General features: G+C 35.1%; 1 protein-coding gene across 2 annotated transcripts in view; it reads right to left on the reverse strand.

Annotated features, from left to right (window-relative positions):
• AHI1 (Abelson helper integration site 1) overlaps positions 1 to 13726 on the reverse strand; it is a 227370-nt gene that overhangs the window by 126687 nt on the left and 86957 nt on the right. For both annotated transcript variants that reach the window (XM_031935545.1, XM_023230652.1), the window contains exons 20-21: positions 12949 to 13145; positions 6947 to 6973 (exon numbers count right to left, since the gene is read on the reverse strand). In XM_031935545.1, the coding sequence (XP_031791405.1) occupies positions 6947 to 6973; positions 12949 to 13145 (224 nt within the window). The remainder of the gene's footprint in view (positions 1 to 6946; positions 6974 to 12948; positions 13146 to 13726) is intronic.

Consider the following 13726-nt stretch of genomic DNA (forward strand, 5'->3'; position numbering starts at 1 on the left):
TAATCTGAACAATAATGTAGATAATATTTTAATCTGATGGCAGTTCTGGTGGCATTAGAAAAAAGAAACCAATAATATCCAGGAAGCTTTTTTTTTTTTGCAAATCATTTATCTGTTGTAAAAATTAAAATACCAGTATCAAAGAAAAAGTTAAACAGAAAACTTGAGCCAAAGTGAGGTTCAAGATATTTGAAGTCAGGTATGTTTTACATTCTTATACATTTTAAGAGTAGCTTATGCTCTTGTGATTTCTAGCTTAGTGAAGTCTAAGCAATGAGTAGCCTACAGTATTATAAAGAGCAATTCAAATACGACCTCTCAGTACTCAGATGTTTTCTTTATAAGCCAGGACAGAGAAGTGAGGGATTTGGAAGAAAACACTGTAACTGTTAAAGAAAAATTTCTACAGCAATAAGATACCAGAAAAATCTTACCCCCAAACCACTTCATTACTACTACATTAGCTAAAACCAGTATTCAAATTTGAATCAGTCACTATAAAGTTTTGGCTATATTTAATTAAGATTTCTGAGCCTCTGATAGGTACCAAGGACTGGTGATTCATAGATCACTAATATGACACCTTCATGTCAATTTCAAAATTAAGATCTAGTCCTGGCTCAAACCAATTATCCAGCAATATTCCTTAGGGTAAAGCAATTTACCTCAACGCATCTTGGTTTTCTCAAAACCTTTACCTCCTTTTCTCTCTTAGTTGACTGCCCTGCTTCACAGAGAAAATTTGGTCTTGAACCCCTGAACTTCTCATTTCCAAACTTATGAAAGAACGGACCTCTCGCACCTATCCTTGTCTTTACTTCTAGGGATAGAGGAAGAGAAGTATTATGCTCAAGATTCATCCCTCAGTCCCCTTAGGGATATCCTTAAGGCTCTTCCAAATTCTACTTTCAGGCCAGGCCCAATGACTCATGCCTATAATCCCAGCAATTTGGGAGGCTGAGGCAGGAGGATCACTTGAGTCCAAGACCAGCCTGGGTGATACAGTGAGACCTCATCTCTACAAAACAATTAAAAATTAGCTGGGCATGGCAGTGCACACCTGTGGTCTCAGCTACCCAGGAGGCTGAGGCAGGAGAACTGCTTAAGCCCAGAAGGTTGAGGCTGCATTGAGCCGTGATGACGCCACTGCACTCAGCTTGGGTGACAGGGTAGAACCTGCTGCACAACAAAAAACAATTTCTACTTTCAAATTCCTACTGGCTATTTCCCTGCAGGCTATAAGCATAGACCCTTCTATTTTAGTACAAAAACAAAGAGTAAACAAACCAACTAAAACTCGCCCTCTGATTCCATTACTTCCTTAAAAGCTAAATTCCTTGAAAAACAGCACACAACTGCTATCCATCTATCTGAATCCTTCAGTCTTCAACCGGGTACAACAAACCTTGTCTCCATGATAAAACTGAATCTGGACTTATGGTAACCCTGGACTTCAAACGATCAAATTCAGCAGATTGACTTAGGCCTCTACCCTTCTATCTTTGTTTCTGGGGAGCCACCTTCTCTTGGTTATCCTGCTATGTCCAGCCATTCCTCATCAGTGCTATTTGTTAGATCTGCCGAGCTCGTCCTCTTCCTTCATATCACGTAATTACACTGGGCAGGAACATTTGTTTCCATCAATTCATCTGCTTTCTAATGTTGATGTTTCTTAAATCTAAAACACATCTCCTGATCGTTAAGTTCAGAACTAAACTAAACTTTGCCCCACTGTTTACTTTCTTAGGGAAAGCCATCATTCTCCTCCTACTTGCCAAGGCCAGAAGGCTGGGACTCATACTAGATTGCTCACCACGCTCCACATATAGATTACTATAGTTTGTACCACTCCTCCAGTGAAGCCAGTCTTCCAAATAGTGCCAAAATAATAAATCTTTTTTAAAAAACTTTTCTTTTAGGTTCAGGGGTGCATGTAAAGCTTTGTTACATAGGTAAACTCATGTCACAGGGACTTGTTTCATTGATTATTTCATCACACAGGTATTAAGTCCAGTACCTTATGGTTATCTTTTCTGCTCCTCTCTCTCCTTCCACCCTTCGCCCTCAAGTAGACCTCAGTGTCTGTTGTTTCCTTTTTGTGTTCATAAGCTCTCATCTTAATTTGCAGTTATCCAGTTTTAGAATACCACGAAAAAATAATTACTTTTTTAAAAATTATTGTTTTAAAAAACACTTTCCAAATAATTGAAAAACACTATTCTACTCAAATCTCAAAAATATCCAAATATATGTTTTAAACAGAAAAATTAAAAAATTATGTTCTCTGGATTCTCTATTTTTGAACCTTTAAAAAAATGTTTTCAGTGAATAATATGTTCCAAGGTGGATTCGACTACAGTATACATTACCACTTTACCTTTACAGCATTCTTCCACCAAACATAACTCAGTCAACTTCAACTTGGCTGAATTTATATTCATCTAGGGTAGGTGATTTAATACTTCAAAAAAAAAAAAAAGATGGAGTTTCCTGGCTTCAAGAAGCTTACAGACGTGTGTGGAGGGACAGATATATAAAGATTAGAAGCAAAAGCAGTATTATATAAAATTTAAAGAGACAGAAGAAGAGAGTGTGTTATTCCTCCTTGAGGTAATTTATAATCTAATGCCAAAAAGAAAAAAAATTAAGTTGAAAGCTGAGTCAGGAAAGAAGTTCCTTTTCTTTTTGTTCATAAGCAGATAGCTACAGATAAAAGGTTAATTATCTCCACAGGTAGCTTCCATGTTCACCTTATCTTTTGAAAAGTGTCCATTTACTGGGTGTAAGATAAATACATAATTGACTATCCCCCTACCTGCACCTTTTCTCTTGCAACTTGTGGATTCAGTAATGTGACCATACCCTTCTTTTCTCCTCCAGCCTGTTTTTTTCCCTTTAAATACTGAAGCCCCCAAAATCATCTCTGGAGAAAGACAGACCACAGATTGTGTCTGTGATTTGTGTTTTTTCTTCTGGGCCCCGTCCTTAACCTCAGCAGAATAAACTTCTAAACTGACTGAGACCTGTCTCAGAAACTTTTTGGTTTACAATTGTTTCCCCTTGCTTGCTCACTACACTACTTAAGCAAAGTGGTCTTCTTTCTGTTCCTTGAGCATGCTAGTTTTCTTCCTAGATGAGGATTTTTGCAGCACATGCCTAGCTCCTTGTCAAGTGTTTCAGCAAGGCCTTCTATGACCATCCTCTTGAGAGCAGCTTCCCCTCCCACTCATTCTTTGTTCCACGAACCTACGCTATTTTCTTCACATCACTTATTATCTGAAATTACCTTATTTGTTTCCTTTTAAGACTATGTGTCTCTCTACAATAAAAGGTTCTTGTTCACTATTATATTCCAAGCACTTAGAAAAACACTTGGTAGGCACTCAATAAATACTTACTTAAAGAATGCTAATGGAAAAAACAAATGAGCCTTCAACAATATAAAAATACTGTAGAAGGGAAAAAACTTATGTAACGGACACATGGTGAAAATTTATTATCCTAGATCTAAGAGATGAGAAACTGCATAAATATACTCTGTCGTTAAGATTAAAGGCTTCTGACAAGGGTGCCAACACCAGTCAAAGGGCAAAGCACTCTTTTCAATAAGTATTGCTGAGACAACTGGATAGCCTCATGCAATAGAATGAAAGTGGACCTGTCCATCATACCATATACAAAAATTAATGCAAAATAATCACAGACTTGAATGTATGATTTAAAACTATAAAAATCTTAAGAAGAAAACATAGGAGTAAATCTTTGTGACACAAGGCTAGAAAATGGTTTTTTATACAACACAAAAAGCACAAGTGACAAAAGAAACAATAAACTGAACCTCATAAAAAAACCTTTTTGTTTCAAAAGACACCATCAAGAAAGTGAAAAGATAATCCACAAAATGGGATAATATATTTGCAAATCATCTAGCTCATAAGACACTTGTATCTAGAATATATAAAGAACTCAAAAGTAAACAACAAAAGGACAAAAAAATTCCAATTTTAAAACCAGGTGAAATATTTAAACAGATATTTCTCCAGAAAAAAAAGTACAAATGGCACATAAAAAATGCTCAACATCATTAGTCATAAAGAAAACGCAAATCAAAATCACTATGATATAACCACTTTTCACCCACTAGGATGGCTATAAAGAAGAGAATACAGGTGTTGGTGAGGATGAGAAGAAACTGGAACCTTATTCGTACACTGCTGGTGGAATTCGAAAATGGTTCACATGCTCTGGAAAACGTTTTGGGAGTTCTTTAAAGTGTCAAACATAGTCACCATATATCCCAACAGTTCCACTCCTAGATAAACATCCATAGAAATGAGTATATCCACACCAAAACTTATACATGCAATGTGCGTAGGAGTATTATCTTAATAGCTAAAAAGTAGAAACAACCCAAATGTTCATAAACTGATCAAATATAACAATACATAACCTATTCATACAATGAAATCTTATTTGGCAATAAAAAGTAGTGCAGTTGACCCTTGAAAAACATGAGTTTGAACCGTGCAGGTCCACTTATAGGTGGATTTTTTCAGTAAGTTACACCAAGTGTGCCTGCCTCTCCTGCCTCCCCTCGCCACTTCTCCACCTCTTCTGCCTCTGCTCCCAGTGAAATAGCAAGACTGAACCCTCCTTTTCCTCCTCAGGCTATTCAATGTGAAGACAAAGGAAGACCTCTAAGATGATTCACTTTGCTTAATGAATAGTAAATGTATTTCCTCTTCCTTTTAATTTTCTTAATAATATTTTCTGTTCTCTGGCTCAAGAATACAGTATATAATATACATAACACATAAAATATGTGTTAATGAACTGTTTACATTACCAGTAAGGCTTCCAGTCAACAGCACACTATGAGTACTAATTTTTTGGGGGAGTCAAAAGTTATACACTTATTTTTGACTGCACAGGGGGTTGGTCCCCCAACCCCTGAGTTGTTCACTGATACATGTTACAAATAGAGGAATCCTGAAAACATTATTTTGAGTAAAAGAAGTCAGTTATAAATGACTACATATCATCTGACTCCATTTATATGAAATGTCCAGATTAGCCAAATCTATAATGTGTGTTAACAGATGCCAGGAATTTGGGGTATGTTCCAAGAGTTTGTATTTGGAGTCTGTATGTGTAGGAATTGGGAATTACTGCTAAGAGATATGAGACTTCATTCAGGGGTGATGAAAAACTCTAAAATCAGATAGTAGGGATGGTTGCAAAACTTTGTGAATATGGTAAAAAACAGTGAACTGTATATTTTAAAAGGGTGAACATTACAGTACATAAATTACAGCTCAATAAAACTATTATAAAAAAGAATAACTGAAGATACTAGTAAGGTTAATTTTTCCAGACACTGATTCATTTCCAAATTAATCATTTTTTCAATGAGTATTTATTCTCCCTTTATTAAATACTAGGGATATGAAGATGAATGGCATGATCCTTCACCCTTGGGGAGTTTCCAGATTAGTAGAGGCTGCTCTCCATAAAGACTTGCTCAATCTGTACAGGACATTTTATTCTTTGGACATTCAGACAGCATTCCAAAAGAAGAGTATGCAGTATATTTGTTAAATAAAGATAAATAGCTTTGAATTGCTAGTCAGAAAATAAATTGTATTTTTGCCTCCAATTTTATATACAACGCATACTTCAGAAGGTTTAGTAATCTTGGAGCTACAATCATTACACCAATCATTGCTATCAGGAACGTTTCCTGAACATCTGCAGCCCAAGTCAGAATATAGCTTGTTCTCTTTTTCCCCCTCGTCTTCCTTCCCCTCGTCTATATTCCATATCCTGTTGACTTGTGATAATTAGGTATAAAAGTGATGGGTTCTGTGACTGATGCTGGACAGCTCAGTGATGGGGTAAGTCTTGTATTTTCTGACACGTTCTTCCCTCCCTAAGATGCCCCATGAGGAAAGAGACAATAACCTATTGCATTCCAAGTGCCTACTACCAAATGGTAGTAGATGCCCACTGAATAAAAAAAAATTTCCATTGCACTGACATTATATGAAACAGACTCTAAATATACTAACACCATTCTAATTCTTTCATTCTGGATGTTTTACCTTTTCTTTGTGATATATAATTATATTTGTTAAATGAATAGATGTCTAATTATTCAACTGAATTTTGGGAGTGGACAGAAGAAGAGGGAAGGATGAACACACGTTGCCATTCCAACTCCTTAATTTATTTTCCCAACACCTAAGTTAAAAGTTATACATAAAATAACCTTGCTTGTAAAAGGAGGACAGCTGCTATGTTGAAAGTATCTAAGATACAATCTAGTTGAAACTGTTTACTAATCGAGAGTCTTTTTGTACACTACCATTTTTAGATTAACTTGGGACCTTGGGCAAATCACTCAACCTGAATAAACCTCAGTTTCCTCCTTTCTAAAATTGGAATAACAATTATATCTAATCCATCTCTCAGGATTATTATACAGTATAGTTAAACGAGAAAAGAAACGTGAAAGACTTATAAATGAAAAAGAGCATTATCAGTACAATAAATCATTTATGTACAGCTTACATGCATTTCAATGCTTATACAGTTTACTCAGCATATACCTACTGGAACTGTATTGACTGGTGTCTTATACAAATTAAACATCATATAAAATGTTTCTCAGAAAATGGCATGACCTTGTTGATCCCTTACTGAAAGTATCTCAATCACTTAATATTCTTAAATCTTTAAAAATGTGAAGCTACTTGCTAAATGATCACCCTTACTGAATTATCAGGTTCCAGCATTGTAATTCTTTGATAAACCTGAGCTCCAATAACGAAAGTACACATCAGATTAACTTTTATAAAGGTTCCCAACTCTATGAATGGTGCATTCCAGTTCTTTGGAGCATCACTATACCTTTAAAGTTATGTTCTTGGTAATAAAAACTACTTACTTTTGCAGCACAGGATCGTATCACCTCCTAAAAGAAATACAATAAAATAAGGAAGTATTCATAATTTCACTAAATAAAGTATTGACTGTTTTCAAAACACTCAGATATTAATCTTCTAATAATCTAAATCAGCATTTGGAAGTTTCTTTATCCATTATCCTGCCGTTGCCCCTGTTTCCAATAAAAGAGACTTAATGACATGTTCAAGGTAAATCTAACTTGCCCAAACAAATGGCACTGTGAAACTCCTGAGGGCTCACAGGTTATCTGTCTCAAGAAAAACTTGCTCTTCAATCAAAAGAACAATAAAATTCTATACTAGAACACTAACAGGTGTAAAAGACACATGCTGAGTTAACTGCAATATATAATTATCTCTATAAATAATAATAGCCATATCATTCCCATATTATTTGTATCAGATGAAATCTAATATTAAATAGTAAACACTACTAAATGATAAAATATATGACTGGTATTGAAGGAGCTACAGAAAGGAACTCTGTACAATTCATGGTACAAGGCTAAGAAAATATCATTTTGAAAGAGAAATTAGTAAAAGTCGACGTATTATGGACAATTTGAAAATTTGCTGCTAAGGAGACACTAAAAATACTCAAGTCCAGCCGGGTGCGGTGGCTCCCGCCTTGTAATCCCAGCACTTTGGGAGGCCGAGGCAGGAGGATCACGAGGTCGAGAGACCGAGACCATCCTGGGCCAACGTGGTGAAACCCTGACTCTACTAAAAATACAAAAATTAGCTGTGCGTGGTGGCACGCACCTGTAGTCCCAGCTACTGAGGCAGGAGAATCGCTTGAACCCGGGAGGTGGAGGTTGTAGTGAGCCAAGATTGCGCCACTGCTCTCCAGCCTGGGTGTCAGCATGAGATTCCGTCTCAAAAAAAAGAAAAAAGAAAAAATACTCAAGTCCAATTAGGAGTTAGCCAGCATGTATCATCAGCCTAGTACAGAGCTAGTGAAAAATGGTCATAATCAACACGGAGTTTAGGAAAAAGAGAACTGGAAAAAAATAGGTAATACTCAGTTATTGGGAGCATTACCACTTAGTCATAATATAAATCATTTAATTATTTATCAGCATACTTGACTGCATGTTGCTGCCACAGCAATACCTAAGAGCATTCTGCAACCTAGGTAAGACCTCACAGGTGGACAGTACCTTGAGAACCTCAGTGTATCACATCCTAAGTTTTTAGATCCAGAAATTTGATTTTATCAGTGCATTCACAGTTGCTCAAAATCTGGAATATCTATTAATTTTGTTATCTAGAAATTTCTAAGAGCCAGATACTGTGTCTAAAGCATATCAGTAATTCAGTCACTAAAAGGAGACAGTTAAACTGACTGTGGACATGGGAGTCCAACTATCTGGGCTGAATCCCAGCTACAGTGCTTACTACTTGTGTGATCCTGGTTATGCAGCTTAATCTCTGCAAGCCTCAAATTCCTCTTCTGGAAAATGGGAATAATACTCATCCCCATAGGACGGTTTGAGAATTAAATACAATAAAATGTAAAGCATTTAGCACAGTGCCAGAAATATATCAATTATTACTAATAATTAAACAGATGCTAGTTATCATTAATCAATATATAAGGTGGTATCTCCTGTGGGGTAGAGAAAACTAATCTTTTGTCAAAATTAGCATAAAACATTTTCAAACCCATTCAATCCATACTCCTATGGCTCTACTTAGCAATCAACTCTGTGATCATTAGCCTGGGCTTCAGGTTAAATTTAGATAGGAAGAGGTCTTGAGTGTTCAGGCTGCCAGAATGGTCTACCTTTTATTATATTATAAGGTATATTTTCATGGATTCTCACTTATTAATCAACTTTTTTAGGATTGATTAATCTTAATAGACACTTCAGATTCTGAGCAATACTGGATGTACTGATAAAATCAAATTTCTGGATCTGAAAACTTAGAATGAGATTTACCAGTGCTCTCGAGATACTGTCCACCCGTGAAGTCTTCCCTGGGTTGCAGAATACTGCTAGGTATTGCTGTGGCAGCAACATGCAGTCAAGTATGCTAATTATGAAATAATTAAGTGATTTATATTATGACTAAATGGTAATGCTCCCAATAACTGAAAATTATCTATTTTTTGTATCTTTTACTCATTAATGCCTAAACAACTATTATATACCTGCTGAACTGAATTTATTATGCAATTCACTCACACATACTCCCCAAAAATTACACCCTAAACCTGTACTATAATTTATTAGAAAAACATTTCTATTGTAATAACAAATAAATAAAAAAAGGAATTTGGGGTCTACTGAAATTGCAAAAAACAAGAGAAAAGGCATAATGACAAAAGGTGGGAATTCAGTCAACCTAAATGTTTGCAAAACATAGAATGAGGCTGCCATGGGAATAAAGACAACATTTTGTTTGTATTCCCAAACATACTTATGTACACTCTGAAAGAAAATACATTGCAGATAGCAACAGAAAAATAAATTCAGTGAATTCTCTCAATAAAGGAAAAATAATGATTTTTAAAAACCAAAGCAAAAGCTTTCATTTCCAAAGGCAGCCTCTATCTACCTCAATACCAAAGCAGACATATTCTATAAATAATTTTAAAAGAAAAGATATCATAAAAGCTAAATAAAGTAATAATTTGAAGTAAATTTTTTCTTTTATAATAAATTATCAATTTGCTTCTCCCTTGCCTTTGATTTCATTTCTTAAAAATCAGTTTCCTGATTTTATTTTTCCTTTACATCTACTTTCTTTAGTTCTTACATCCTTTCATCTATCTGAGGATGACAGGTATATAAAATGAAATTAGAAAGAAGCCACAAGACTTAGGTGATTCCAGGATGTTAAGTTTTACAGTATAAAGACCAACAGACTGTAGGAAACTTGTTTTTATAAATCTGTTGGTGAGCTATTTTTATGTCTGTAGATGAAGTTACTTTGCCATGCAAGTTTTTACACAAGGAACACATTTTTTTTTCCCCTGGTGAAGAAACGTGTTTCTCTTCATCTTTAAAGCTCAATGTATCTATTCAGACTTCCGTTTAAAATCTGGAACACTGTGCATTATTTGATTACATTAAAAATGTTAAAATACAAAGAACTATAATATTGAAATAAATTTATTTATAGTTATATATGCTAAAATTTAACTAAGAAATACATATATTTTTCTATATTCCTACATATATTCTGGGTTTAGGTTAAATCTAAACCCAGAGATGGAGTGTAATCTGCATCCTGGTATACCTTCAAGTCTCTAACTTTATGAAGAAAAGGAGAGAGGAAGAGAGCATAGTCAGAACTAAAGCTGTCTCAGTGTAGTTCCTTGTATAGTTTAAAACTAATCGAGATCTCTATCAAGGGAGCAAGAAAAGGGATAATATTTATTAAAGAAAGTAAGAATAAAACAATGAACAAGGCTGCAGAGCCCCGTCTTCAAGGAGCTCAAAGTAATCCTAATAAAAGGACTTCCACTTAATTCTACTAAAAGTATGGTCAAAGATTTTTTCAGGATGCTTAGGCTTCTTATTACATTTGATCATTTATCTTTGAGAAAAATTTTCCAGGAATTTTCACTAACAGAATGCTACATTACCTTTAACAAAGCATCTTCCTTCTCTTCATTTTCATGATCTATTTTCCAATTTTATGGGCAATACCTGGTTTCTGTGGTACTTTTCTTATTAGTAGTGAGATAAAACTTTTAAAATACACTTAGGAAACACTTCTCTCCTCCTTTTAGAAGAACAGTTTATTTCTTTTACCCATTTCTTTAACAAAGAAAAGATTTACTATTTTTTCTTTACTGTTTAGTTTTTTGCATTTTAACATGCTTCTTTAATACATTTTATGTAAACGTTTCCCCTGGCTGGTGTTTATTGCACATATATGTGTGTGTTTGTATGTTTTGCATATACACACATACATACACAACCTTATATTTTTAAACAGAGAAATTTAAAGTTATATGTCAATAGTCTATTAATATTTTGGGAGAGGACTTTCCACTGCTTTTAAAATTAGTATGTTTTCATTCATTTGAGAAATATTTGCTGGTGTATTTCCCTAGTTTTAAAAAAGATCTGGATTTTCATATTTAACTCCTTGGTAAATGAGAATTTGATTTAGGTGAGTGACCTAAGATATAGATGTAAACTGACTGTATTTTTCATTTAACTCATAGTTAACAATGTTTCCCAACACCATACAAGGGAACAATTCTTCCTTTCCCCACTGATTTATCTTTCTATCTTAGTGAATTTGAATTATACTACAGGTATTATTTCAGCTTCATTATTACTTTGGCTCTTACAGAGAAGTTCGAAGATAGCTTAGTTCCTATGTAGATAACCAGTCTTTTTTTTCCCCATCATATCTATGATTTTTCTTTAAGATATCTTTAAAAATCAAACTATTTCACTAGGATATTTCTAAGGATACCGGCATCTTTTCATTAATTGGTCTGGTAATAGATACTTTCATTTTACAGATTTAGGACTTTAGCACAGGAAGGCCTTTTGTATTTGATCTTTGTTATCTCTTTTCACACATGCTGGTTTCTTCTTTAACAACACTGATCAACCATGTGCACAATCTATCTCATATTCATCTCTTCTCTCATTACCAACAATAATAACTAACATTTATCAGTGGCACTATGTATCAGACACCCTGTTAAGAGGTTTACTTTTAGGGTCTCACTGAATCTTAAAAATCCCGTAAGGTAAGAAATATTACAATCGCCATAATGGCTCACGCCTGAAATCCCAGTACTCTGGGAGGCTGAGGCAAGAGTACTGCTGACTGCTTGAGGCTAGGAGTTGGAGATCAGCCTGGGCAACATACCAAGACCCTGTCTCTATAAAAAAAATTTTTTTTTAATTAGCTAGGCCTGGTGGTGTATGCCTACAGTCCCAGCTACTCAAGAGTCAGAGGCAGGAGAATTGCTTGAGCCCAGGAGCTCGAGACTGCAGTGAGCAATGATCACATCACTGCATTCCAGCCTGGGCCACAAAGTGAGACCCTGTCTCTAAATTAAAACCACCTCATTTTATAGATGAGGAAAACTAGGTTTACTTCAACTTATCCAGTCACAAAGCTGGCACAGGTTGGAGCCTATGCTATTCCTATGCCTAAGCAGCTGGACCCTAGAGCTACACTCTTAACCACAGTTTTCACCTATCTCTTTTTTCTGTATTCTTGTATGCTTCTGAAATTAGTTCTCTATGCTACACTATTGATCTGATATTTTAAAGTGTCAACTTTCTCTTTTACCATTTGCAATGTGGAATTAATTGAAGCTTATCTTTTGATTTTCTTTAAATTCATTTTATCTTAGATGTCTTTTTAAAATCAAAATCTTGGGACTCTCTTTTCATCTCTTCATTAATAGAAATTCTGTTTTCTTCTATTTTATTGAGAACACACTCTAAATCTTCTGTTTCTTACAGCAAAGCATTTTAAGATATGATTTGACTTACTTTCCTTTTTGGGGGAAGGGGGGACACAGTCTCACTTTGTCACCCAGGCTGGAGTGCAGTGGCACGATCTCGCCTCACTGCAACTCTGCCTCCCGGGTTCAAGCGATTCTTGTGCCTCAGCCACCTGAGTGGCTGAGATTACAGGTGTGTGCCACCATGCTGGGCTGAGAAAGTCACGGTTTCTCTTTCTTTCCTAGGAGATGGAGTCATACCCATATGTTAAGTCCTAGTGGTCATCTGGTTCAGAGCCCTCCATTATGACTAGGTCCTGGGCTAGTCTTTACAGAGATATCAAGTCAGAACAGCATGACAGATTATCCTAAATTCAGTTTGTCTATTGCAATTAAGGGTTTAGGAATAAGTAACTGAAAGGAACCATAAAAGTATAAGAAGGTCTAATTTTAAGTAATTCACTTACTTCATTAAATGAGTATTTATTGGCATGGCAATGTAAAACAGGATAGAAATAGTTTTAAAGTTTCAACTGCATAAAATAAACATACTGTGACAGTTTCAAGTCTCTGTTTTACTAGATGCATCTTTGTTGAAGAATTTTCAGTGTGGACAAATTCATCAATCTGAAAAGAGCCTTGGTGGGGTAGTTTTGGACATGTACACAGGGCATCTTGACTTTGGTGTATTCCAGGTAATGGAAATGTTCCATTGCAGCGTTTGAACATTTCAGCCTCCTGCTGGGCAACTGAAGAAATGAATCCATAATTAGTTAAATCATCATAGTAAAAGCATAATCAAGCCCCAAAACTGTAGCATTCAACAAATAATCAGAAACTGCATTAACACATCTTAAAAACGGCGTAATAATAAGACACCATGACTAGCAAAATTTGAAATTATTTGCTGCTATAAAATCATCAGGAAGGAAACAGAATTTCATGTCAGGCAGCATTATAATTGAGCTGTGAAGGCCATGTAAATTGGGATGGGAGACTAACTTTAAATATATGTATACAGAAAAATAATATTAAAAAATCAAAGGCATGGCAGAATTAAGGGAAATACTAAAATAATACTTATTCACAAGCCACTCTAAAACAACTATTTTCATATTTCTGTACCCTTCTTAATTTTTACACACATTCTATGTAAGATACCATAATGTAAATACAATTTAACATTTCTCAATTTAAATGCAAGTACTTCTCATATTTCTACAATGGCGTAATTATCATTATCAAATGTTTTACAGTATCTCATTTAATGAAGCTCCATAATTTTTTCTTTTACACATTCTCTTGTACTGAATACAGTTGGTCCTCTATA

The sequence above is a fragment of the Piliocolobus tephrosceles genome, chromosome 5, assembly GCF_002776525.5.
Source record: "Piliocolobus tephrosceles isolate RC106 chromosome 5, ASM277652v3, whole genome shotgun sequence".
NCBI classification, from domain to species: Eukaryota; Metazoa; Chordata; class Mammalia; order Primates; family Cercopithecidae; genus Piliocolobus; species Piliocolobus tephrosceles.